Source organism: Felis catus, chromosome C1 (assembly GCF_018350175.1).
Source record: "Felis catus isolate Fca126 chromosome C1, F.catus_Fca126_mat1.0, whole genome shotgun sequence".
NCBI lineage: Eukaryota > Metazoa > Chordata > Mammalia > Carnivora > Felidae > Felis > Felis catus.
This window is the reverse complement of record NC_058375.1, coordinates 75,776,326-75,804,244: the sequence shown is the minus strand read 5'-3', so window position 1 is coordinate 75,804,244 and position 27,919 is coordinate 75,776,326. Positions and strand designations below refer to the sequence as shown.

At 41.6% G+C, this 27,919-nt stretch overlaps 1 protein-coding gene and 1 long non-coding RNA gene across 51 annotated transcripts in view; one reads left to right on the top strand and one right to left on the bottom strand.

Annotated features, from left to right (window-relative positions):
* LRRC8B (leucine rich repeat containing 8 VRAC subunit B) overlaps window positions 1-27,919 on the bottom strand; it is a 50,886-nt gene that overhangs the window by 1,243 nt on the left and 21,724 nt on the right. Inside the window, exons 6-13 of one of the 50 annotated variants that reach the window (XR_006584489.1) lie at window positions 27,051-27,180; window positions 20,808-20,934; window positions 19,450-19,560; window positions 12,906-12,998; window positions 10,632-10,725; window positions 10,259-10,392; window positions 5,758-5,785; window positions 45-181 (exon numbers count right to left, since the gene is read on the bottom strand). Coding sequence is in view for 2 of the 50 variants with exons in the window: in XM_045036146.1 (XP_044892081.1) it covers window positions 26,908-27,180 (273 nt within the window). In the remaining 48 variants the exon portion in view is untranslated. Of the gene's footprint in view, window positions 182-4,989; window positions 5,077-5,757; window positions 5,786-10,258; window positions 10,393-10,576; window positions 10,731-12,834; window positions 12,999-19,449; window positions 19,561-20,807; window positions 20,935-23,772; window positions 27,181-27,919 lie in introns of those variants that run through there. The other 49 variants (XR_006584480.1, XR_006584497.1, XR_006584494.1 and 46 more) reach the window with 49 other exon arrangements.
* On the top strand, window positions 179-26,486 carry LOC109502452. Its single transcript, XR_002744591.2, has 8 exons — window positions 179-5,426; window positions 9,211-9,291; window positions 11,612-11,762; window positions 12,971-13,084; window positions 16,509-17,713; window positions 20,195-20,334; window positions 21,329-21,729; window positions 26,337-26,486. It is a non-coding gene; the product is annotated as an uncharacterized LOC109502452 (long non-coding RNA).

Here is a 27,919-nt window from a genome sequence, read left to right as displayed (position 1 = left end):
CTGTGGGCTGGGGCCTGGGCTGAAGACAGAGTGCAGCCACTCACCAGGGAACGCCTTGAGCCGAACACACTCTCTCTCTCTCTCATCTCTGAAGGTTTCACAGCAGTTGACTTCCCATGGAAACAAGCAGAAATCTGTTTTAATCATCTGGCATTTTTAGTTTCCTCATTTGTATGAGAACCTGGAGATACAGACATATGGTACATTCATTACCCCAGAAAGCTACAGCTGAAAGAAAAATAGTTGAAGCCAGTCTTAACGCTGGAAAGCTTCAGCATATACCTTCCCATTACTTTCCTTAATCTCACAGATTGTCAAAAATGCTGCCAAAATAGTTGTTTCTGTTTCAGCTCAGCGCTTCCCGCAAAATCCACATTGGAACCTCAGTGTGTGCTTCTTCCAAGGCACGGCTGCCCCTCTTACCTCCTGACCCAGACGGAGAGAGTAGACTGAGCGAGGGCGGAAAATCCCAGGCCTGACCTTGCCCTCACTAATCCTGTGACCTTGGGCTACAACTGAGCTTCTCTGGGCCTCATTTTCCTCATCTGAAAATGTCATTCAGTCACCTGACAAGTACTTATTGAGCATCTATTTTGTGGCAGGCACTGTTCAAAGAACTGGGAAGATAGTGATAAATAAAATAGGATCCCCACTTTTGTGGAGTTTAAATTCTTTGTGGGGGGAGATAAATGAGTAGAGGACACAGTATGGTAGTCGGCAATTGGGTCATGGAAAAAACAGAACAGGGAAGGGAGTGTTTGTGCAGAACAATTGCAGGTGTGAAACACGCTGGTCAAGGAAGTCCTCAGTAGAGAGGAGGCAGTGGAGGAGAGGTCTGAAGGACGTATGAAGGTGTTCTGGGTGGATGGCGGAGGAAGAGTATTTTGTGGGGAGGCCCTGAAGCTGGAGACTGCCTCTGTTTTTGAGAAACAGCAAGAAGTCCAAAATGGCTCAAATCTGTGTGTGGGGGCTTTGAAAGCCACCAAAGAGGATTTGCCAGCGGATGCTCTCAGAGGGTTTTGAGCAGAGGAGAAACGATCTAAGATGTGTTACGGTAACTCTGGCTGCTATGTGGAGAGCACACTGAAAGGGGACAAAGTCTGGCCACCATTGCCGTAACTGAAGGAAGGGCCCATGGTGGGTTGGACCAGGGCAATTGGCATTTGGTGGTGAGAAGTGCTTGAAGCGTAGCTATACGTTACTTTGAAGGGAGAGCTGTCAAGGCTGGCAGATTACATGTGGGTGTGAAATAAGAGAGCGAAGGCGAACTCCCCAGTTTTTTAGCCTGGTTGCTGGGAAGAGTGGAGTGTCGATCTTCTGAGACTGAGAATAGCGTAAGGGGAAACAGGTGGGGAGGGATGGCACCTCGGGAACTCAGTTTGGGGCACGTGAAGTTTGAGACGCCAGTTGGAAATCCAAACAGACACAACGAAAACATGTGACTCTGCAAACAGTAGAACTTATTAGATGAACTCGATCTAAAAGAATGATAGCTTTTGTCTTCAAGAAAAATCAGAGTAACCTCTGGTGATGCCATGTGGTGAGAAACCAAGATGACTGAGAAGTAAATCATTTTGAGAAGTAAAGTTTCTGTGCTTTCCTAGCCTGGACACTATTATCATTATTATCTCCTTGCAGTTAATTACCTAATGCGGGATTGCAAAGTTCACAAATTTAAAGGTAAAGAAAGGTCTGGTCACTGGAACATACAATACAGAAAGCACACATCCACCCACCCATTTTGGGGAAAGTTACACAGCTATAGTCTGAATGTTTGTATCCACACCCCTCCCCAAATTGATAGGTTGAAATCTTAATCATCAATGTGATGGTATTAGGAGGTGGGGCCTTTGGAAGGTGATTAGGTCATGAGGGTGGAGCCCTCTCACATGGGATTAATGCCCTTGTAAAAGAGACCCCAAGAGCTTCCTGCTCCTTCCACCAGGTGGGAACGCAGCAAGAAGTCCGCAGTCTGCAACCCAGAAGAGGGCCCTCACTAGAACCTAATCACGCTGGCACCAGATCTTGGGTTTTCCAGTCCCCACAACTGTAAGAAAAAATTGGTGCATAGAACCACCCCGTCTATGGTATTTGGTTACAGTAGCCCCAAAAGACTGAGACAGGCCAGAGTTAGAAGAAGAGTATTTATGATTAAGGCTGCAGAGAAGAACTCAGTGCCTATGCTCACTTTGGTTGCAAGAAGCTTTCTGGCTCCCAGATAGAGAAGGCTGTGAAGCTGGAGTTGAGCTGTATAGTGGAAATGATAATATCTAGCTTGCAAGGTTGCCCAGGGCCTGGCTCATGGTAGGACTCAATGAATCTTAGTTCACTTGCTTTTAAGGACAAGAATTCTGTACTATGAATCTTTGTACTCTTAGTAGGTACATAATAAAGGTACTTATTTCTAGATTCGAATGTAGCCACCTTCGATATTAATATGTTTGTTATATATTACTAATAATGTATATTAATATTTCTAAGGTACTAGAGACTTAAGGCAGAGTTAAGACTTCAATCGAGAGCAGTGCTCCCAAGTACAAATATAATGCAAGCTACATAGTTAATTTTATGTTTTCTAGTATACACATTTTAAAAAATGAAAAGCAATAAAATTGATTTTAATGGTATTATTTAACCCAAAGTATTATCCTTTCCACAAGTAATCCACATAAAAATTTTGACATTTTATTCTGTTTTTAACTAATTCTTAGAAATCCAGTGTGCATCTTATACCTCAACTAAATAACTCAATTAACATCTCAATTAAAACTAGCTGCAATCCAAGAGTTTAATAGCCACACATGGCTAGTGACTATCATACTGGACAGTGTGGTTCTGGCGGCAAAAGGGAGGTACTTTTTTCTCTTGTTTTATGTTTTTATGCGCCTGACATTCAACTACAGAAACATGGTGTGTTTTCAGTCAGTCAGGCTCAGATATTACTTGTTCCTTTGTTTTATATAGCAGGCAGTTATGAGGTCGCTATTTTTATACACAATGGAAACAGAGGATCTCAGACTGTCTTCATGCCCTAGGAATGGAAAATGGTATCTCCGCTTCACCTGTTCTTATCTCCCTTGGGTAGAAACAAAACAGAAGAAAACCCACAAAGGAAAGATCCAATAGCAAAACTTGTGCTTGTGTGGGTGGTCATCCTGATGGCTGCACTTTAAAATGTTACCTTCCTCTGATTTTATGCTAAGAATCTTTATGATAGAAAAAGCATAAAAATGGTGGTGGTAGAGGGGGTCACAAATCACTTTGAACTGGTGGCAGGAGATCTTCTGAGAAATGACACTCATAGGAAATAAAAACAAAGGGAAAACTGTCTTGATAAACGTAGAGCTCTTAGTCACAGAATAACTGGGACACATTTCAGTTCATCAAAATAACTTCGTGTAGTTTTGCAGACTCAGTCATATCTCTAACTTACAAAATTCCTCCCTGATGCCAGAATCTTAGTGTTCGTACTGAGTGGAGAGAGTTACTGCAAGCAATACTGTTCTAAGCACTTTAAATGCATTGATGTGCTCAATCCTTCTAAGTCTTATGCCCCTTATAATAAACCTGTAACAGATATGAATCTCAGCTCTGTCACTTGCTAGCTAGGAAACTTTCTGAGATTTAGTTTTCTATTATGTAATTAGGTTTTCGTGAAAATTAACTCGAAATGTGTGAAATGTACATTGCACGGTGCTTGACGCTTGGGAAGATCTCCATAAACATTGCTACCGTTATTGGTGACAAATGGTTACTTTACAAATCTTAAGGAAAGTGGTTGCAAATATTCTATGGCAAGGAGTCCACAGGGTTAGAATCTCTTTGTCTGGCTATTAAGGCTATTAACAGTGGCTTTCAGTTTTAAGAGCCACAATTTCCCTTGTCCATATACTAGAAAGTTTTGGAGGGTATACTCCAAAATTGTTTGTAGGGTATATAAATCAAGAATGTATTCCAACATCACAAATATTTTTTAAAAGGTTTTATTTCTAAGTCATTTCTCTATTACCTCATGTGGGGTTTAAACTCACAGCCCCTAGATCAAGAGTTGCAGGTTCCACTGACTGGGCCAGCCAGGTGCTCCCCAACATCACTAACAATTTTTAAAGTGATTTTTGAATAGCTGACATATGGACATGATGCAAACTTAAAAGAAAATGCAAAAAGATACACAGAGGAAAGGCACTCACAGGAAGTAAAACCAAAGGAAAAACTGTCTTGACAAATGTGGAGCTCTTAGTCACAGAATAAATGGGGCGTTAACTTTTTCAACCATAGATAACTTAGTCCCTCATTGCTGGGATGGACCCGTCCCAGGAAGTCATGTCTGATGTTGGGGAGAATTTTTAATCATTGATGGTTGTTTTAAGGTGTCACTGTCATTAGGATCCGGCCACATTTGAGCAACAAGGGGGCAGTCAGGAAATGGTTCTCAGGCAGTTTATTCATCTGGGGCTTTATGAAGCCACCTGGAGTTTCAGATGAATCAATTTATGGAGTGCATAATTAGATGCTTGTAGAGGTTTTAGAGTGACCTTAGCAAGACGATAAGCATAAAAAGAGCAATTAGGAAAAGTAATATTTTGTAAACATCATGGACATAAGGCATTAATCTAAGAAATTGTGAAGAATGATGGAATATTCATTAACTAAAGGTTCAGTAATTTTCAAAGTGATAGAGCAGATCTAAGGAACTAAAACCTTACATTAATTTTGGCAAAACAGAAGCGACAGTACAGTTTCATTTTTTAACGAGATTGATTACGAAGTACAAAAATGGAGTCATTGTACGCAACTCTTTATAACGTGTTCAGTTGAGCTAGTACAGATATGACTGGGGAAAGGTTGAAGCAGGTATGGGAACACCTGGTTGTAATAACCCAATAGGTAACATTTATAGGCTTGTGGGTATAATCAATAGTAGCATTTGGGATGAAAGAGAAATTAGTTATAGGCAAGACCCAGGGGTCTCTGACACGGTGAACATACCAGAATTTTTTGGTGACAGGTCTAACAATCAGAGAGGTTTCTTCTTTTTATAGTAGACTAAGAAGTGTGGATAAGAATATCGTTTCTCTAAGAGAAAGAGGAGGGGGGAAACAAACAAATAAGGTAGAAGCAACAGTGAAGAAACGGTATACAGGCCTGGTGGGCTCATCCTGGGAAAGCCGTCTCTTTCGGCTTTCATCTGCTTCAATTCCTGGAATTTTAATTTTTAGGTCATCAGCTGGTATGTATAGGTCTGTTCAGGATTTGGTGTTTTGTTTTGTTTTTTAGATGTGACATGTGAATCTAGGAGTCTATTTCTTGGAATTTTCTGGCACAAGGATTGGTTAAATTGTACTTGTTGGGAGTCTTGCCAATGAGACCGAATGGAGTCTTTTTGGAGATGTCTTTTCTAATAGACGAAATCTACAGGTTGTAAGGTTCGTGATGTTTAATGTTTTCATTCCCCCAAGAGCACACTGTGAAAAGGTTGCTCAACTAAAGTGTTGTTATGTTATTTTTTTTTTTCAACGTTTTTATTTATTTTTGGGACAGAGAGAGACAGAGCACGAACGGGGGAGGGGCAGAGAGAGAGGGAGACACAGAATCGGAAACAGGCTCCAGGCTCTGAGCCATCAGCCCAGAGCCTGACGCGGGGCTCGGACTCAGGGACCGCGAGATCGTGACCTGGCTGAAGTCGGACGCTTAACCGACTGCGCCACCCAGGCGCCCCAGTGTTGTTATTTTTAATAGAAGCAATTAGGCCCTTACCACGGTGAAGTATATTGTCTGTTGTCAACTGTGGATCAAAGAAACAGAGGCTATGAGTATTGGGTGTCCTGTTACAAGAACAGATTCCTATTGAGCTTATGCAAATACATACCTTGTCATGACAAATAAGAATATTTAACAAGAGTTTTAGAACTCTTTTTCTCTGGGAGAAAAAGGTAAATGTTTTAACCTTTGTTGTAAAGACAATGTACCAAATTATGGTAAGTTACAGATAGCTGAAAGGAGAGAGGAAAGGGGGGTCCTTTAAACCTGGAAAACAAAACATCAAGAAATCAGTTTTTATTAGAGTTTTAGGAATTTTATATACTTTCTCCAACATTTATAATATCTATTTATGCAAATACAACATAAAGAAGGTTTCGTATTTCTTTTTATTTGACATCATTTCCCATGTAATTGGGCATATCAAATAATCCTAATTAATGTAATATTTTTCTTTTTATAAGGAGAGGGAACAGATCTTTTGAAAAATTCCAGACCCTCTAGAAATTGTCAGTTACTTTTAGGTCAAAAAGACTTTATTTAGAATGTGATTTGGGGAAGTTTGTCAGAAAGGTTTTGAACATTTGACCAAATAGGATCATAAGATTATTGTAAAGCAATATATATTTTTAAATTTCTTAATGTTTTATTTATTTTTGAGACAGAGAGAAACAGAGCATGAGCAGGGGAGAGGCGGAGAGAGAGGGAGACACAGAATCCAAAGCAGGCTCCAGGCCCTGAGCTGTCATGTCAGCACAGAACCCAGTGCAGGGCTCAAACTCACAAACTGTGAGATCATGACCTGAGCCAAAGTCGGATGCTTAACCGACTGAGCCACCCGGGCACCCCTATTGTAAAGCAATCTTTAAGTATTTTTTTGACCAAAGTGACAATAAAAGATTTCAAAGGCAAATACAAAGGATTGCATAGTTGGAAGCAAAACTTGACTCTCTTAATACCAGAAAACTTGGTTTACTTGAATAATCAAAGATCTGGTGAAGACAAAACATAGAATCTTTGTTTTGTAGATATATTATACGAAAGGTAAAGAAAGGTCGTTGTTCATAATTTTTTATTAAGGGCAGTTATTATTCCCATAATTTAAGGAAATGTTATCCTTTTCACCGAGAGAAAAATTGAATTCTAATGTAGCAGTGTATTTTTGATATTAACATTTTCCCTTTTTAAAATTTAAATGAATCCACTCAAATCTTAGCTTGACTATAAAATTTCCTTTTGAATATTCCTTTCTATAAGCCTTCTACAACTTTTTAGATGTATTTAGGTTTTGTCTTATTGTTTTCCTTTTTTATTTTGAAACAATCATTTTACTTTAGGACACAGTTACTTTCTTTTTTAAAATCTTTTTGGCAGTTTCAACTTTGTTAGTTTAAGTGGTTTTTTGTTTGTTTTTGTTTTGTTTTGAGAGAGTGATCTAGAGTGTGTGTGATGGGAGAGAGGGACAGAGGGAGAGAAAGAGAACGAGAGAATCCTAATCTTAATCCTAATCTTCCATGCTGAGGTGGAGCCTGAGGTGGGGCTTGATCCCATGACCTGAGCTGAAATTGAGTCAGACTTTCAACCGACTGAGCCACCCAGGCGCCCCTCAAGTGGTTTTTTTTTTTATTTCCAAAACTTATAAAGTTTATCTAGAAAAGAAATGATATAAGGCAGTTGTTAACAGAATAATTGCAGATTTACTCTTAGAGGATGGTGTAATTCCTTATGCATTGTGTTAAATGAATATAAATTCCTTCTATACAGTATCATGAAAGTAAACCATGTACTTCTAGGGAAATTACAGTGTGAGAGTTATTTGTCAGCAGACTCATCCTGCCTTTGCTCCGCTAGAATGGGAATGATAAAACAGGCAAGGACAATAGGAGCCCCATATCACTGCTGAGGAGGGTTGTTCTGAATTAGGCAGAAGAAAGATTAGAAAGGTAGGACAACTCCCTAAACTGATGGCAGAGCTGTATTTATAAGGGAAACCACCACCAGAATTCCCAGCCTTGCAAGTAGTTGTAAGAAATGGGGGAAGTTCATTAATTTTTTTTAATGTTTTTATTTATTTTTGAGACAGAGAGAGACAGAACATGATCAGGAGAGGGGCAGAGAGGGAGACAGAATCTGAAGCAGGCCCCAGGCTCCAAGCTGTAAGCACATAGCCCAACACAGGGCTCAAACTCTCAGACTGTGAGATCATGACCTGAGCTGAAGTCGGACGCTTAACCCACTGAGCCACCCAGGCGCCCTGGGGAAAGTTCTTTTAAACAGATTGCTGCCTGGCTGAAAATTTGAAAAGACAAGGCAACAAAGTATAAACCCATCAAAGAGTGATTACAGCTTGGTCTTGAGGAGTTACCACTATGTCTATAGGATAGAAAGGGTGGTTGTTTTGATATTGGCCTTTTCAGCTGGCCACATAGACCTTCTGTTGCTCAATTTACCGGGATATTAAGAGCAGTGGCTTTTAAACATGTTGGATCATTTCACAGTAGGAAATATAGTGTATATTAGGTCCCAGTACATACACTTATAACACATGAAAGTGACTAAAATAAGAGTTTAATAAATGGACACATATTTTCTATTTTCAGTCTACCCCATGCATGCATTTTTTCATTTTTGAAATTATTCTTTCTCATAATATTTTAAAATTTAAATTAAAAAGCCAAAAGCAGATCAACTCATGTTTAGCATTCGATGTTTATCTTATTTGGAAAGATGATTTAGAAAGCCAATGAATATCCATTATTTAGTTTAACTTAATATAAACTTTGATCTTATTTATAATTATTTAAATTACTTGTCTTTAGTCATTATACGTGGATTAGCTATTACACAGCTAATCATCATTTTAAGTTATTTGTTTTTTTCCGCTGTTGACAAATTGTGCATCATAGAGATAAATGAGCTTATTTGATTAGTAAATCCAGGTAAAAAAAAAAGTTGTTTATCTCATTATATTTAACACCGATAATTCTGAAGACAGGATTAGCTTTTGTTTATCAAAGGTTATTTTAGATTACATGAACTTGAAAAAAAATTGCATTAGTTTTTTTTATACTTCTGAGAAATTTAAGAATACTTAATTTATAAGCACTTGACTTTTCTCAAGCCAATTAAATAGAGCTCTTTTGCAAACTAATTCTGGCAGTACCAACCAGAGGTAGAACAATATCACGTATCTCTAACATATACATATAAGCAAACAGAGGCAACGACCTTATGCTTCTTATTTTTTTGTTTTGTTTTGAATTTTAGCCATGTCTCAGGTATGAAACTCAAAAAGAATAGTTGGATCCAAATTATGGTTTTGGCAGATGGACAAAAAACGTTAGGGTTATTGGCATAGATGGCCCAAGTCTTTAACTAAAGACTTTTATATTATTTGTATGTTATAAGGATCCTTATAGAACTGTTTTTGAAGCCATTTGTATCTTTTAGAAGCTTCTGTACATCAATCAAGGAGCACATTCTATTGTCTCTCGGAAGTTTGGATTCCTCTCTTCTAAGGGTCCCTTTAAGGTGAATTTTCTAAGTTAAAGTTTCCCCAGCATGGGTTTCACTTACAAGCATACGAATACGTTGGTAGAAATCAGAATAACCAGGATTATAAATCTGAATGACCAAATTGTTATTTATTTTTTTAGCCAACTCTAGAGGGTCTTCAAGGGTATTAGGCAATTCTTTAGCAATAGCTCACAATTTAGCTGTAGTCCAAGGGTGATAAGAAACAGGGAGTTCCTGACCCCCCTTCATTAGGTTTTATCTCAAAGGGTGCTTGAATGACTGGAGGATTCAGGGGCGGGCTTCAAGCTTGTTGTTATAGGCGAGAAGCTCAGCTAAATTGGGGTATATGGGTGGGGGTTGGGGGAAAGAAGGCAGAGAAGTAGTAGTGACAGAGGTTGGTTCAGGAGCTCCAGAGAGCTTTTCTAGTTTGGATAGCCTCTGAGAAAGGTCAAAGTTGTCTTTGGAAGTAGTGACAGAGGTTGGTTCAGGAGCTCCAGAGAGCTTTTCTAGTTTGGATAGCCTCTGAGAAAGGTCAAAGTTGTCTTTGGAGAGCCAGAATTCATTTCTCATAAAGGAAGAGAGTTTTGAATCATTTGATTGGCTACTTGGAGCCCTCCAAATACCAACTGAAATATGCTTCTCATTTATTTTGCTTGATTTTATACCCCCTTTCCAGTTGTACACGCAAGTAAATTAATTTTAGAATTTCAAAGGATCCCCAAAGTGACCACTGTGATTTTATTTTATTTTAAGTTTATATATTTATTTTGAGAGACAGCAGGAGCAGGGGAGGGGCAGAAAGAGAGTGAGAAAGAGAACCTGAAGCAGGCTCTGTGCTGTCAGAGCAGAGCCCAAGGAGCCTCTCACTCAGGAACCCAACTGTGAGATCATGATCTGAGATCACGTCCAGAGTAGGACGCCTAACTCACTGAGCCACCCAGGCACCCTGTGAGCGTTGTAATTTTAAATGTAGAGTACTCACCAGATAACTCTGGATAGGAGAGCGTTAATACCTTGTAGAAGCCTTACCAAACAGAATCCTCACAGGAAAGTGTTAATCCCCTACAAGTACTGGCCAGCATCAGACAGGGATGTGTGACTCCCCTCTGAGAAATTCTACGCAACACAATTGGGTCAGAGAAGTGTTAGAAAGGCTAGAACCTCAACCAACGAGGGAGATTCAGAGCCGGTGGCGGGGGTGGGGGGGGTGGGGGGGGTGGGGGGGGTGGGGGGGGTGGGGACTCACCACAGGCACAAACAGGGGGGGTGGGGGGGGTGGGGGGGTGGGGGGGGGACTCACCACAGGCACTCGGGCTGTGGGGAGACAACAGAGCACAGAGGGTTCAAGCAGGTACCTTGCTGGTCCAACATCAGCAGCACAGGAGGTGAGACGCTATTACCTCAGATCCCACTTCTTCAGACACTAGAAATGCCAACCAAGAAAAGAGGCTGAGCTACAATAAAAACAAAAGCATTTATTTGGGGTTCAGAATTACAATTCAGGGGAACACAGATTTGGGAAGCAACCCAAATAGTGCCTCCCTCACCCCCCCCACCTCCGCCAAAGACTTAAAAGACAAAAAGGAATGCCTGCATATATTGTTTAGAAAAATTTTTGATTGACAAAATAAAATTTTTTTTGATTGGTGTTGGTGGCGTAAAACCAATCTTGGCTGAATATACCTAGTCATTAAGGCTATCACCAAGCAAAGTCTCTTATGTAGGAAGTTGCAGGTGTTCAGGCTAAGTCTTTGGAATATTTGCACTTTGGCCCAGTTCAAAAATTCAGAGTTTTACCAGATGAAAACATGCATATGGCCCATCTCCTTAATGACCTTCTGGCTTAATTTAAAAACCCCTTGACATAACTGACCCCATTTCATTTCATCGTTCACATGATTCATGTGATCTTCTGTGAATATCCAAACTTACACACACACACACACACACACACACACACACACGTGCTTTCAAATACTCAATTAGCACATATATTCAATAGGAGTATATTGTTTTAACTGAGATACTCCAAAGTCATAGCATTTATAAAGACTTGGGGCAGGAGTTTTAATTTAGAAGTTAGAAGTGTTCCCCCAGGACACTCTCTTGCAGGCTCACCATAGCTATTGACGCTATTAGCAATTGCCTTACCAAAAGTCCCAGGGAAATGTCAATTAAGGAGTGAGAAGTGGGTGAGAAGAGAGTTCAGAGAAAGGAAGGGGAAACTGATGACCTATCCGGTGTCAGATATGACTCTAAGAATTTTCAGGGTACTGTTTTATTTAATTTTCCCAACCACCTGGGGAGATGATTATTATTCTTTCCCATTTTGCAGATGAGAAAACTGAGATGTAGAAAGGTCAAGTGACTTGTCCAAAGTAAAACAGCTAGAAAGTTTTGGAGGCAAGATTCAAACTTAAGTCTGGCTGATTTCAAAGTCCCAAGCCCAATGACTTCCACCCTACTGGAAAGACAAAGGCGAGCAGGTACCCAGGAGGGTGGAGAGTGGCTGAACTGCTAGTTGTTTTAAATGCTCTAGGAAGGGGTGGGAGGTGAAATCTGAAACAAACAAACAAACAAACAAAACCCCACAAAAAATGAACAATTACAACCTCAAAACCAAACCCAATAGCAGAAACCACAGACGACAACCCTTCTCTGTCTCAGCACCTCTTCAGAGATGTGGGCTCTTTACCAGGCCACATTTTAAATGTTCACAGGGGTCAGGTCTAAGACAAACACACAGAGATGGCGACATTTTGTTGGAAAAGTAGACCTTCTACTTTTATGCCTTAGTCCATCCCCAGAATCCTCACTTTTGTGGCTAAGTGGAAGTCAGTTGTAATCACTTGAGCATACAACTAAGATTTCTGTAAATCAACATTCCTGAGAAAACAAAACAAAACAAAACAAAACAAAACAAAACAAAACAAAACTAGATATGTTCTTCGGTTCTGGTAGTGTTATTGTCACAATCAGTTTGGGCTGCTTTAACAGAATACCATAGACTGAGTGGCTTAAACAATACACATTTCTCACAGTTCGAGAGGCTGGCAGCCCAAGATCAAGGTATCACCAGTTTGGTTCTTGGTGAGGGCTCTCTTCCTGGCTTATAGACAGCCGACTTCTTGCCATCACAAGACACGCAGAGGGAGCACTCTGGACTCTTCCTCTCGTTCTTTTTCAAGTTTTTATTTATTTAAGTAATCTCTACATCCAACGTAGGACTTGAACTCACAACCCTGACATCAAGGGTCACAGACTCCTCCAACTGAGTCAGTCAGGCGCCCCTCTTCCTCTTCCTATAAGGACACTGATCCCAACATGGGGGCTCCACCCTCGTGACCTCACCTAATGACCTTGCTGGTCCCCACCTCCTAATACCATCACATTGGAGGTTAGAGTTTCCACATTTGCACTGGGGGGGGGGGGCACAAACATTCAGTTCATAATACAACCAATAACAAATAAGTCCATACACACAGAGTTCAGCAGCTGGCCAAGTACATGCACATAAATCACTTCATTTGCACCCCATGATTGTTACAGGTGAGTTACCTAGTCTCCCTGTTTTACAGATGAGGAAGCTGAGTTGAGAAAGATTCAGTGATTTCCCCAAGGTCACACACCTAGTAAGTGGCAGCAGTGGAGTGCAAATTCAGGGCTTCTCATTTCAAATCCCGTGTTCTTTCAGCTGCAGCAGGAACCCGGCCATTCCGCCCCTGGTGTGAACAACAGTGGTAACAAAGCAGAAACAAGAACTGATGTTTATTTCGAGCCAGTCTCTTTGAAAACATTATCTCCTAGGGTAGGTATTATTACTTTCTCTATTTTACATCCCTGAAAAAACTTACAATTGTCAGGTTTAAGCCACTTTTCCAGATCATACAGCTACTATGTGGCAGAACAAGTATTTGAACTGGGTCTGGCTGAATCTAGAGATTATGTTCTTAAAGCTTCTGCTCTTTGAAATGCTCTCTGGAAAAACTCTTTCCCATTTTGCAAATGAGAAATGCTCTTTGGAAAATGCTCTTTGGTATGTAAGATGAAAATCTTCTGTCAGACATACTTATTGAGATCTTAGTAGAAATGGGTTTTTTGCCCTTTTAGAAGCACTAGCATCCTACAATGTACTCTATTGAAAGCCCTAGTTTCTAGGCACTGCAGATGGAGGACAGATGTTTCTTTATGCTCTGAAAGGTCCACTCTATGTAGCTGACCATAATGAGATTGTATCTTGTTCTGCGTGTTTCCGAAAAATGGCATTGGACAGATTATTCCAAATGAAAGCCCAATCAAAGGAGTTACTGCATAGATTTGAGGAAAATAACAGGATGTTATTCAGCGCTGTGGGTGGGAACTTTTCATGTCAGAGGTCATTCTGAACCACACACACATTTTGAGATGTGTTCTACCCTCAGATTCAGCCTGAAGTCCGAGCACTACACATATGTCTGGTTGAGATTGATGTGTGTGTGTGTGGGGGGGGGGGAGGGTCACAGGTTTGGGGACTGCTGCTGGACTTGATTTCAGTATGATACAGAATTACAGGTAGAATGAAGTCCCTAAGGCCGTGGAGAGGGAGTGGAAACTTGGACTTAGGTATGACTATTCAGATAAAGATACTCTCTGTCAGTTACGTTGTTGCCTGGGTATATTTTAAAGGCCTATTTGGGAAGAATAGTTAGACGCCTAAGATAATATTTCACAGGCTTGTTGTATTATGGGATCATGATTGCAGCCCACAAGAAGGTTTTTAGGGCCAATACACCAATGTGCTTGCATTTTGGCCAAGCTGATTTCCAGGCGAGAAAGTCCGTTGAATTCTATGGAGAATCATAGCAGACTGAAATTGGCCTCAGGATCACCTAGCTCAATGTCTTTCATTTTATTGAGGAGGAAACCAAAGTGGACCCGGAGAGGGTTAGTTACATTCTGGAGTCTAACTTAACACAGCTGAGAGAGCATTCCCCAAAGTCCTGATGGACAAAAGTTCAAGGTAGTGGTTGCAGATTTGGTTGTGCTTTTGCATAGCATCTAAGAGCACAAACTCCGTGAAGTCAGATGTGCTGAAGCCGATTCCTTTGCTTACTAGCTCTGTGTGCTTCGGTAAGACATCTAACTTCCTTGAGCCTTAGTTTTCCCATCTGTAGAATGGGCACAAGATGTTCATGCTTTAATTTCACCATACCTATTATACCTTCAGATAATGTACCCACAGCTCTACTCCCTCCTGCTATTTCTTTGCCCTCAAGCCTTGAATGATTCCTCTTCATTTTCATGGTCTGTCCACAAAGGTTCCCCCTTGTAGTTTCTGGCACATACACTTGCTGTTAGGCATTCTGGCTGACCCAGTGGCCCCATGACATAGTCTGCCAATGTCTGGCTTTCTGCCTTTTACTCATTCTCCCTCTGCAACATGCCGGGCACTCTGCTGGTGAAAGGGCATAAAAAAATGAGCAAGATGTGGTTTTGGTCATCAGTTTAGTGAGGAGGAAATCTATAAATAAGCTTCACTACATAGTTATTAAGAATAAAAGCACCTAACTCCAACTTTGGAGAAGGAAGGTGGTCAGGGAAGGTGTTGGAGACAAAATGATACTTCATCTTAGTCTTAAAGCATGAATGGAGGTTTGACCAATACACAGATAGATGATAGGTAGAGAGATGATAGATAATATTCCATATTTCTATGGAAGGAAGGAACTTCCGACCGAAAGAACAGCATGGACAAAGACATGGAAGTTTAGAAAGGCCTGGCAAAGAGGACTGCCATGCAGTTCCATATGGTGGGCTTGCTGGAATGCATGTGGGAAGTCCAGCACTGCCCAGAGGATTTGGATGCTGGCCAAAAAGCCACAAAAAAACATTGGGGTCAGGTCACATCACTGCTTTGTTAAGTCCCAAAGGGCCCCAAAGGGCAAGAACATTAACATTTGCACTGAGTCACATGCAAATGACAGTGTTTGCTGTACTGAGGCTGGGGGCACCTTCCATGCTGCGTGAGAGTGAAAAGTCAACACGGTTACATTTCTGTGACGGCCATTCTGGCCATGTGGCATTGGATTTCATTTTTTCAAGATTCTTCTATTTAGTTACAAGAGATAGGCCTTTTCCTTTAAATCACACTGCCTGGCTATGGGAGGGCAGGTAAGGGTGTGACTGTGGTACGGAGACTGCCCTGCTCTCGGCAGCGCCCTGGGTGGTGATGGGTAAGTCTTGTTACCAATGGACCACCCTGCATGCCATCCTTTGCACTGTGACTTGGCTACCTGATTGCCTCCAGGGAGATGTAGGTGCTGCCCAAGGGCCTGGCCTGTTTTTTCAGCCATCTCTTGGCGGTCCCTCCCCTTCATATGAGGCCAGCAAAAAGAGGGAGGAAATAAAGGGCCCCAAGTGCTCCCGGTGGGCCTGATTCTCCTTTTTCTGGTCCAGCATACTTTTCTCATTTGGAAGAGAACATCGCCTTCACATGGCAGCCAGTTGGATGGGAAGATACTTATGGAAAATCTCAAAGCTGGGAGCTGAGACTTCCAGTGGATATGGATGCTGTCCACACCAGTTTTACAATCTAGTCAGGCACACGGACATTAAACAAATAGTAGTTACCAAAGTGACGGATACTTCAAAGCAGAGTGCCAGTTGCCATGAGAACGCACGACAGGGGAACCTGAATGGGGACCTGGTCAGGGAGGTACTACACTGAGGAAGTGACCGTTTACCCCAAGAACTGGATGGACAGGAGTTAACTAGGCAAAGGGAGAAAGGAAGAAACTTCTAGGCAAAGAGAAATACATATGCGAGACTGAGGTGGGAAAGGGCAAGTTTTAAAAGATTTTCTACCACATTTGGAGGAAAAGTCATTAGAGCTAACCAGTAGTGAGCACCACCAGGGTCAGACAAGTTGCTAAGCATTTTATACAACCTCATGGAATCCTCCTAAAACCATATTGTCACGAGGGTGGGGCCCGGTTTGTCTCATCCCCGTCATCTCACTGTATCCTCAATACCTAAGGCAGCGGCTGGTTAGAAGCAAACACTTAATATCTGTAGCATAGAGTCTAAATTTTATAGAAGAGGAAACTGAGGCTCAGAGAGATAAGGCTACTCAAGTGTTACTGGTAGAGATGAGACTCCAATCCCACCTGAAGGGCGGAGCTGAGTGCCTTCCCAGCGGCTGGCACACAGTCCGGCTCTGTGTAGGGCAAAGATCTTGCTTTCTCTTCTTCTAGACACAAGAGAGCCCGGGTGTAGGGCTGGGCACCAGGACACAGAGGAGGTGCACAGCACACAGCTCCAGGGCAGCTCATCATGTGTCAGGTGAGCCTGAAGGGCACACAGTCTGCCATGGCAGCTGGCACCCAGTTGGATTTGTACCCTAAGTGCAGGGAGAAGCGGACATGTCTCAGTCCACCTAAGACTGGGGTGTGTGTCTCTCCCACTGGAAGCCTGTTTGCCACTCAGACACTTAGACCCAGAGCCCCAAGCAACAGAAACCTGAGAACTGAAAACTTGGAGGCATCCATCAGCCCCAAGTCAAACTCTGGGCTCAATGTCAGCGGTGAAGGATCAGCTTCAGATTGCAAGCTTTGGTGTTAAAGCCCAAGAGGGTCAAGAACCTCACGGGTCACCTTTTTACCTGCACAACCTCAGGACATTTCTCATTATTGGGATCTGTAACCTGAGCACGATGAAGGCCCTCTTGGGAATGTCCCATCTGCCCTGACCTAGATAGTTCCTCTTCATCATACACCCAGCTCTCCTGATGTGGAGGCATGGCAGAACAGCCCTGGAAAATAATCCCATCCTCCTCCACTTGCTATTATGCTTTAGGTTCTTTGGTGAGAAAAAGTCATAAAACTGAGTCGTTTCAAAAGCTCAAAAATAAATGTATGATGTGCTCAAACTCTTAAGAAAATGACTTAACATCAGCCCACTCACTGAGCATTTTATGTAGATGAGAATATTAGAATTGCAGGCGCCCTAGAGAACACCTCAGTTCACCCTCCCATTAGGCTCAGTTAGGCCAGGCCCTTGAGCATGCTGACATATGCAGATCATGCTGGAAGTGACATGGCAAGGGTAGATGCTGAATTCCAGAAGTCACAAGGACCCCATACTCTCTCCCCTGATGAGCTGGCCTCTAGCATCCTGAGCACCACTAAATTCCCTGAGTCACGGCTCCCCTGCAAGAGATGCATGTTAATTTCCTGCAGGCCTTCTAGTCACGGGCTTAGCCAGGGCCTTTGCTGCTTATCCAAGGCAGCACCCAAGCCATCTGGCTCATTTCCAGCCTTGCAAAAAAATTCTCTATGGGCACTCTTTTCTAAGCTGGAGGAATTAGACTCACCACCAGAAGAAAAAGGGAAGAGGGCCAATTTCTTTCATCTTCTAGAAGAATAGAAAAACAACGAATGCGATTGCACAAAGTTATTTGGTAAGTCATGTTCCCTTCCTCAGCAGAGCTCAGTGGTGGGTGGGGCACAGGCAGCATCCAAGAGCTGCAGTCCCACTGTGTGTATGGAGACAGCTGATCCGGGTGACTCACAGTGGGCCTGACGTGCCACTTGCCTTAAAAGGCAGGCATTTTGAAGAAGCAAATGCCAAGGAAATCTGTGCTTCAAGGAGTGGGTTCTTCGCTTGGGTTCAGGCTTTTTCCATGCTTAGCAGCGCATTCAGCCAAAAGGCAAAGCCGGGGAGGGACACACCATCAGCTTGGGGTGAGGAACACAGCTTTTTATCTGGATCATGGCACGAATTCAGTAAGGGCAGCAGAACCCGCTCCTCCAAATGTCTAAATCAGCAGAATGAATTTAGAACGAATTTAGCCTGAACTGTGATTTGTAGTCTTTTTGCAAGTCTAAAATGCCTGCCAGCATTTCCCTATCATAAATCAGGACTCTCAGGGAGCTAAACTGCAGTTCTGTAGTAAAACCCAAACTCGCTTCGATCCTCATCTGTACCTCGAAACGAAAACCAAAATGCTAACAACTCTTTTTTTTCTTTTTTTTAACAAGATGAGGGTCTTTATCCAACATCTCCCACAGGATTCAAAATTCAGAATGGTACCATAGTTTAGGTTAGGACATTTAAATAAAAACTGCATTTTCAAAAAAACCCATCAAGTTTAAAAATACATTAGCCCTTTGGATGAAATTTTGTATTTACACCAAAGGGTGTTTAAAACTGTGTTTGTGCATATGTGTGTGTCTGTGTGCAGATTATCTTTTTCCCAGAATATTCAGAGTCTGCACATCATAAAGGGCAGAAAACCGTATGAGATGCCGAACTCCTCCGCTGTCCTCACAACCCCATCACTTACTTGCCATAGGACCTTCACAGTGTGCACGATACAAGAAGTGGAGATTTAGTGCCACAGAGTCCCCAGTTCAAAACCTGGCTCTGCCACCAACCATACAGCCTCATATATGACATAATAAGTTGTTTGACTTGCCTGGACCAGTTTCTTTTTCTATAAATGGAGATAATGCCTGCCTTAATATGTTTTAAACCTTAAAGTTTACGAAGTCTCTGGCAGATGCTCAATAATGGTAACGCTTGAGGATGTCTCTTTCAGAGCCTCGTTTTCTTGTAAGTGAAATGGGGACAGGAGCCTAAAGTGCTTTGCGTCCAGTAATGCACTGTGCACAGGAGGGATTGTTCTTGAGACGTAAGATGCAGCTGAAATGAATGCGGCTCGTTAGGGAATGCACAGGACTGGGGTTAGGGAGGAGGCCTGCATGCTAATCTTGGCACTTCCACTCTTGGGTTAAATATAGATTAGCTGTGCTTCTGAGAGCCAGCCGGCGCGAGTGCAGAGAGTATTCAACAGGGGGACATGCAGATAGGTGCCAGCTCCCTCTGACGGTGGGTCTGTGATCTTGAAAAAGCCAGTTAGGCTTTCCTCTACAGAAAAGTCTACATGGTTCCTTCCGATTGGAAAGTTCTAAAATTCTAGGATTGCATTCGGGAATGAGGGAGCAAATAAAATGGACAGGAAGTGACTCACTGGCTCAGGAGAGGACAAACTAGGACAGATATGGAGCAGGAGGAGGCACTGGGCTAAAAGCAATGGGAAGAGACCAGTGAGCTCTGAAAACCGGAGTCCTCTGTGAGTCTTCAAACTCCAAGGTGGGGAGAGAGGAGGTGGGGCTGAGGTTAAGTGTTCTTTACCTCCACCTCTGTAGAAATAGGCTTTGCAGACCTGTGAGTTGAATAGGATTCCTCTTCTGAACAGTCATGAGACCTTGGCAAATGTTACACTTTTCAAGTTGTTTTTCTCATCTGTAAAATAGGAATAGCACACCAAAAGGTTGTTGGCTGGATTGAGCCGGTGCACATGAACAAGCTCGTAGAGCACCTGGCGTGTGGCAGGTGTTCAGTAACATTACTGTTGTATTCCATTATGCTATTCCCCCTTCGGTGATGGGCACCAAGCTGAAGGATCAGGGACAAATGATTAGATTTTTATCTTTTCTCAATTTGAAATCATGAATGAGGCTCCTGATGGATCATTCTGCCCAGGTATCACAAGCCTGGTAAATTTTCCTCAAGCCTCTTCAAGCAGACTGAATCAATTCTCCCTTCACTTGGCTACTTCTTCAGCCTTTCCCTTTTCACAGATCAATTGCCGGATACTGGCTCTATTATGACAAGGGTTACAGAACTGTTCTCTTCCCTCCATAATGATCTAAGTAGTTTCTCTGGGAAGCACTACTGAGACACGAAGACAAAGATGGGAATCCCAGTCCAGTTCAGGCAAAGACTAGAAGGAGGCTCCCCTCACAGGGGTGGCATTCGGTCTTCCTGGGGTTTAAATATTTGCCTGGGGCACTAATTTACATGGACCGCCAAATGGCATTGAAATAATTAGAATTAGGGGACCAGTCAACTCAGGTTTCCATTTGTAATTCTTTAGGTTCACCAGCCTAAGGGATGCAAATTGGTCCTACTGCCATTCAGTATATCGAAGAAGTCTCTTATTTGGAATTTGAAATTGTGACAAGAAACCCCATCCTAGGAAGGAAGCATCTTGATAAGTGAAAGGGATTTATTTTGGTGAGTACAAGCTAAAACGTCATCCTTAGTATGACTTAATACTCTCAAAGATGGGATTTAGTAACGGGTGAGGATATGGAACTTGGGAGGACGTAATTAGGAAAATGCTAAATAGCACAAGCAGAGAGGGGTGGGGAGGGAGAGGATGGGGGCCAGGAGAGGGGATATTTCTGTACTTCCAAGGGAACAAAGAGGTGAGCCCCAGTGGCTGGCTGGTCTGCTCCTGAGTCCCGGGAGAAGAGACTCAGAGCAGCAATGCTATGAGCAGAGAGCTCTCATTTGCCCGATAGCTCCTGCCCCCAGCTGTCTCTAGCTCATTCTTGGGAGTTTTGTTTTGGGAGAAAGGAATAATTAGACAGTTGAACCAAAAGTTCATGATTTTTACTGATAGGAGACCAAGTCCCCTATCTCTACCAAATGCATATTATATAAATACTCAAAGCATATTTTTAAAGGGGGTGCCAAATTCTTACCTGCCCAGGGCACCCACGTGTCTGGTCCTGGTGCCGGGTGCTACATGAGGCTTTCTGAGCACATCTCATTTGAAATGGAGTCACTGAGCTTCAGTGGGGGGCCATGGAATTCTCAAGATCTTGGGGGCTGCATTTGATCAAGGCAAGGCAAGGAGAAATGGAGTAACAGGGGAGGAAGTAGATGCTGGTCAACTTCTATTTGAAGTTATTTGATTTATTCTCATCTCAGCGGCAGAGGGAGGCAGAGAGTAAAAAATGGTGTGGGTCAAGCCCTACACAAACAAACAATAGACATGTGTAAAAAGGCATACAAAATTTAAGGTATTTATTATACGAATTTGAAAAGCTTCTGAGCAGCACACAGGCAGTTCTCTAGAATCATTGGTATTTAGGAGGGAAGACTCATAATTCTAGTCTAGAGGATGATGAGACCATACAGGATGAAAAGAGGTTTGTTATTTAAAAAAGACTACGTCTTTTTTAAAAATGACTTTTTTTTCTGATCCTCCTTTGACTTACAGATCTGTTTTCTTCTGTAAACATGGGGCTTGAATTCAAGGTGCAACGCTGTGCCTTTGGAGAAACCGCTTTTCTCTAGACCTCAGAGAGGAGAGGGACTGAGCCTGCAGCTCTCAGGAGAAGGGGAGAGAGCCCACAAAGGCATGGGTGGGCGCAGCCTCTCCCGTGCCATTAGGCCTTCACTGCATTCTGGAAAAACCACTCTGTAGTGTGGAAGGGAATGCCAGAGAATGTGAAGCCACACTTAAGCATGCTTGGGGGGCCTGGTCAGTGCCCAGTAGGCTGTCAGCACAGGACCCCAGCGTCCCAAGGCTCCTAGCAGTCCCTGAATGCCTGCTGACGCCTTACATCACACACTGGCTTCCTCTTCTCCGTGTCTCTCCCATTCCTCAAGCGCTTGAAGGTGGGTGAATGCCTCCCTTGAAGTACTTCGTTTCCAGGGAAAAATGTGGCCATCTGGTTTCAGCAGTCATTTTCCTTCATAATCTGGTTCAGTATATGTTGAGTTCTGTCTTCCAGCAGAGGAAAGACTTTTACCAGGCATCTAATGTGTTCCTGAAAGTGTGTGCGTAGGGTGGGTGGGCCGGGGGCGGCAGGTAGGAGTTTGAGAGAAAGAGAGACAGAAAGTCTTGTATCCAAAAGGTCAAACTATCGTGTGCTTATTCTACCCAAGAATTCCATTTTTCTTCTTTTACTAAATCTCAAAATTTCACCTCGCAGTTCTCTACTTTTTATTTTTCTGGTCCACTGTTCAGCGTCAGTACTAAACTAACAGTAAATGGAGAAATGAGAGCTGAGAGGGGGAGACCTGGATTGCTTTGTGGGCATGGGTCCCCAAGGATGAGCACCACTGGAAAGAGGGACCTATTTAGGATTGTGACAGATTTCACCCCTCCCTGCCTTCTGCCCCAACATATTATATTCTAGAATCAATACAGCTCTTTTCAGGGGCTTGCTATTTTGTGAGTGTTGTAGCATATTTTGAAAACTCCTACTCTTGTTAGGAGATTCACACATAAATCTAAAATCCATCATCTGGTGAACAATATAACAGTACAGCTGCACAGGGACAAATTAGTACAGTGAACTTCTTCCAACATTTAATCTCTTTTTATTTGCCATTTGTTATAAAAACGGAATCTTTACTTTACACAAAAGCTACTTTAAAACAGGAAAGTTTACCAAAAACCACTGAATCTCAGGCAAAGGGATTCACCACCAAAATGCAGATTTACTACATGGTAAACCTGAGGGCCAAAAACATTCAACTCACAACATGATCTTATATTTTCTAATAACTCATTACCAGAAGCAAAACCCGAGCACGTACGTGTTTGAGAAAATACGTGACAAAGATAAAATAATAAATGCTAGCTTTCACCGTGAAGCTAACCTAAGCAAATGTTTCCACCCGAGACTGGCCCGTTATTTCACTCAGAGTGAAACATTTGAAGAGCTTTAAAAATATTTCAAACATAAATATTTAGGCTTATACACAACACATATGCACAAACATATCCATTCTAATTCTATGCCCCTTTGTATTTTTTTTAAATTGCACCATCTCTGTTAGAGATAATATATAACATGCAAGAGACATTCATAATTGTTTTTCTCAGCAGTGGGGTATTCTACAAGTCAAATGCAAAGCTGAAATATGAATGAAGGTCAACTGGAAGCCATCTCAACTCAATACGTTAACTCATATATTCTGCATTAATGCTTTAGTGTTGATGAAACTGTTCATATATATATATATATATATATATATATATATATATATAAAGTTGAAGAGAACATAGTCCATTACCAAAGGTACTGAGGAGATAGTTCCCAGTGGATGTAGAAGTGATGGATCAGGAACAAGAGGAAACCAATTAAATAGGACCACAGGTTTTCACTGCTTTCACATTCGACTGAACGTAAGATATAATTATATCCAGGGCATTTCCAACAGTCATTAGTTTATCCCATTTCATGTATATAATGTCTTCATAATTCAAGTGAGGATACAAAATAGCTCCTCCCCCTCCCACCGGCCTTCCTCTTGTTTCCAGAAAGAAATAAACACAGATTTTGATGCAATATACAGTTCTGGGAAACCAGGTGGACTTACAGTTATATTCTCATGCTTTTGGTAGGCATGAGAGATCATTGATTGAATCAGCTCTAAATACTGCAGGGATGGGTAAAGTGGGGCTTCTATATTAGGCATCATTATAGGCCTTGGCTTTCCCCCAAATAAATACACGCTCAAGTACAACTCCAAGTTCTCTAGCACAAATATATTCTGTTATGTACAAGTGCTGACCAAATTTAAGGAGGTGAGTGAGTGGAGAAGGACAACAACATACCTATGCAGTTAGGACAATACGAAGAGAAAATGTAAAGATGGAAGGAGGGTTTTATTGGAAATACAAGGAAATAAAGCTATAAATCCACAGAATAACTGTTTGATTATTTTAATGGTTTCTGAACCCGTCAGTATGCAATATTTTAAACATACAAAATTTACATCATGAAACACATGAAGAACAGAAACAAATATTGTCACTCTCAAACAATAAAATTACGCAGATAACTCACTGCAGCTTACCATAGCACAGTGGTAAGCTTACCACACAAACTGGAGCTACGCCACAGTGCTGAGAGCCTACAGATCTCTACTTACCCTGTTTAACACAAACATTTGTTAAGGGACAGTGAAATACGGTGACATCCCGGGAGAAAAATTAAGACTGAGGATGAAGAATGAAAACACACATCTATGTGCCACACAGACATATCCTTATGTAGGTTAGGGAGAGAACACTATACCTCACCAGGAGTGCTCAAAACTGCTCTGGTGTGTGTGTCCCTATGTGTGCACAAGCTTAGCTATGTGCGTCTGGGTAGGTCTGTAAATAAAACGAACCTATGCCATTGCTAGCATAAGCCATCAACTTTGTTCTGAATAACATCCACATTGACTTTTTGGAACATGCACTGTGCATTCTTGGAAGTCAAATGCCAACTAAAGTCTCATAATGGGACAAACTGCATTTTCCTCATTGAAAAGCCTCTGAAGTGAATTTGAACACTTGCAAAATGAACACCTGTTCCAAGAGTGCAGTAAAGGTGACATCAAACACCACGTCCTCATGTGTCAAGTGGTGGCCTCACAGTTCATTCCATCGGTGCTGTGTGAATTGAAAAGCTACCTCCACACTGGTATGTAGGATTAAACAGAAATCTAAACACTATGGCATCAAACAACAAAGCGTGCACCAGTAACTGTACCCCAGTGTTTGGAAAGCAGCTTACAGTATTTATCATTGACCCTGATAGTAATGTGCTTCCAGAAATTGAAAGAAGCGATGAGGAAGATTTAGTCAATGACTTTTGCAGGAGAAGTTATATGTAGTTTGTGAGAATGCTAGCCAATCTGAAATTTGCTTCGAAAACTCTTCTTTATGGAGGAGGGTGGGATTTTTCATATTATGGCTAATTATATGGCCAAAACCATTTAGATACCTCTTGGTGTATCATATTCACAGCCAAAACTTAAGATAAATCCTATCCAACTTTGGAATTAGTACGCCTGACAATTTTAGTGTGGAACATTAAAATGGCCATTAACTTACGTTAAAAAAAAGAAAACAAAAAACCCTAGATACAGTCAGAATCTGTTTTCTAAAGTCCTAGATGAAAGAAAGTTTCGTCAGTTAGGCCTGGGTCCCTGAGAACTTGAATGTTCTGGCTAAAGGCAAGTTTTGGTAGGAATTAACATTTTTACACTGCTCTGTCTCGTTCAGAATAAAAATAACCTTTTAGGCAGCTTCTGGCGTTAATAGATTTATATAATATTATTCAAATTACATTTGATGCAGACAATTCTTTTTTCTGAGCTGCAGTTCAGGGGTGTGTGGCGGGTGAGGGGGGCTGCAGATTTTGCTACAATTTCAAGACTCATCTTCATCTTCCCGGAACAGGCAAAGCAAGACACAACACACCATACATCACAGTTCCATGTTTACAGTACTCTTTATCCGTAGTGTTTTCCAGTTTTGTCTGGGTGCAGTTAGTAGGTTACTTCATCATTAACACCCCAAATGAGACAGGCATCATCATGCCTAGACCCGCTGGAGAAAAACACAGTAAAACTGTACATTTTCCCAAAAATGAGTCACTTGATTTTATTCATTTTACAATATGCATGATAATAAAAGGCTAAACACAAAGCTCTTTATAAAAAAAAGAGCAAAATGTATTCCAGGAAAGTCAGACAAAGGCATGAGATGAATTTCAGTTAAATGGATCTACTTTGTGAGCTCTGAGAGTTCTTCTTAGATACTGAATAGAGGCCGAGTGTTTTACATTATAATCATATCTAGAGATCATGCAGCTGGAGAAGAAAAGTATTTTGCTTTAAGTCTTAATTTCTCCAAGTGTTTTGAAGTCAGTTTTAAGGAGTCAAATCTGTACCTCTCCCCTCCATCACAGTTTTTGAAGTAATTAAGAATTGTACCCGTACAATAGCACAGCAACTAGGGAAGAGAGAGGTAGATGATGTGGCCAACCTCTTATAAGGAAACCCCCCAAATATTTTAGGGCATGAAACACAAGGCTTTTGTTATCCAAAAGTAATGAGTTGCAGAGTACAAAAACATTCTGGAGCAGAATGCACACAAGTAGGAGACGCGTAAGTAGCCCAAACGAAGCACATTAATAGTAAATTCTTAAAGAAATGCATGTGTTCTCTGTACCTTACAAAAATTATTCTCACAGATTTTGAATCCAAGATTATACAATAGAAAATATTTATATGCTTTACATTTAATATAAAAATTATTAGCAAATAAAAAAGGCTTTGATGATACACAAGAAGAGATTTTAGAGAATACATGAATTTTTAGGAGGCCCTGAGGAGGACATGCCCTAAGCACCCTGTCCTTTTCTATGCAAGGGCCAAAGGCAAGCACTTTCTCAGGGTTCACCACAGTTTTGTTTTGTTTTTTTTTTTTTTTTTAGGGCTCACCGTTGTTGAGAGAAAACAAGATGGAGTAAGACTCGAGCAAGCTGGGACAGGAAGTAAAACTCAAGCCAAGAAGGAATTCTGCCAAGCACAATGCACACCCTGCCTAAAAATATTTAAGAATAAATCATAGAGTGTGGAGTGTACACCAAGGACATTTATATTGATGAATTTATGGGCGAGGTGATAAATACCAAAACAGGAAGTCAGTTAAAACAAGTGTGCAAAAAAGTAAGTAATGGGGAATTGGGGAGGGAGATGAAAGAATGCCTAAGCTTCAAGGTAAAAACTGCAAGGGAGAGACTCAGGAATTTCATGTCCCCCATGCCACCCTCCAAGTGTACTTCTCACATCTTAATAAGTTAAAAGTCAATGATTCACAAAACTTTTAGTTCAGTGTTAACACTTTTTACCTGTTTAATGTAGGGCTAGACACTGAGTTGCCTTAAAGACATCTGGTTATAGTTAGTCATAATTATTACCCATTTTTCATCGTTATAACTTAGGAAATTTTAGCTCTCGTTTAAAGCCCTGGGGCAAACATTTAAAAGGTATTTCCCCTTTCGGTCAACATTTATCTAAGCACGTCTGCAAGCGTTCTGTTACAGGGAGAGGAAGAGTGTTGAGCAAATTCTCCTCGACAATCAGACAGCTCCGTTTTAGGGACTGACACCCTTCTAGTTCAGGAGGGAGTGTTTCCAGGTAATTACCAATGAGCTCCAGATGAGTAAGGTTCGACAGCTCACCCACGTGAGGGGACAAACTCATCAGGCTATTTTTCCCCAAAAGTAAACACTGCAGCTTTTTGCACTGAAACAGCCCATCTGGTAGCATCTCAATCTGGAAAGGGAAAAAAAGAAGCCAGTGAAACTGGTTTTCCATGGCCTATGATAACGCATTTATTTATTTATACCCCTACCTTTCCCCAAAAACACTTCTAGACATTTACAAGGATACATAGAACAGTGACGATACATTCGAAGTAGACGGAAAAGATAAAGGAAAAGTAACAACATCCTGACATGAAGTCAGCACTGAGACCTACCGTGAACTTCCAAACCCTTGCTGTACATATGGGTGGGCAAAAGACTTGATTCTAAGCATTCTAACAAGCAGTCTCAAATAAAATCTAATTAGTCACATACTCATTGTCCCTAAGGAAAAAAAAAACCAACAACAGTATTTCAGGAAAATCGTAATTATTCTTGAGGCGGAGTTACTGTGTAATGTAATGAGCAACATCCTCAAAAACATCGTGAGTACAGACACAAGGCTCTTTCTCAGAGTTTCAGACTACAGACTGAAAACTTTATTCTGTTAAAAGAAAAAAGTCAACAGAAGCAGAAACAGGAAGATATGATCATATATCATTTCATGCACATTTCTTTCCCCTCTATATACACACTTGTGAATATTTACCCTTCTTCCTGCTCTCTGGCAGTTTCAATTAAATCATGCAACACAAAGAAGTAATTTAAAATATGATAAACAGCCTGAAATTAGGTCAACTCCTACAGCTGCTCAAAGGAGCTGCCCCCCCCCCCCCGTGGTGGGTAGGTTGCACATGAATTTCTAAGGG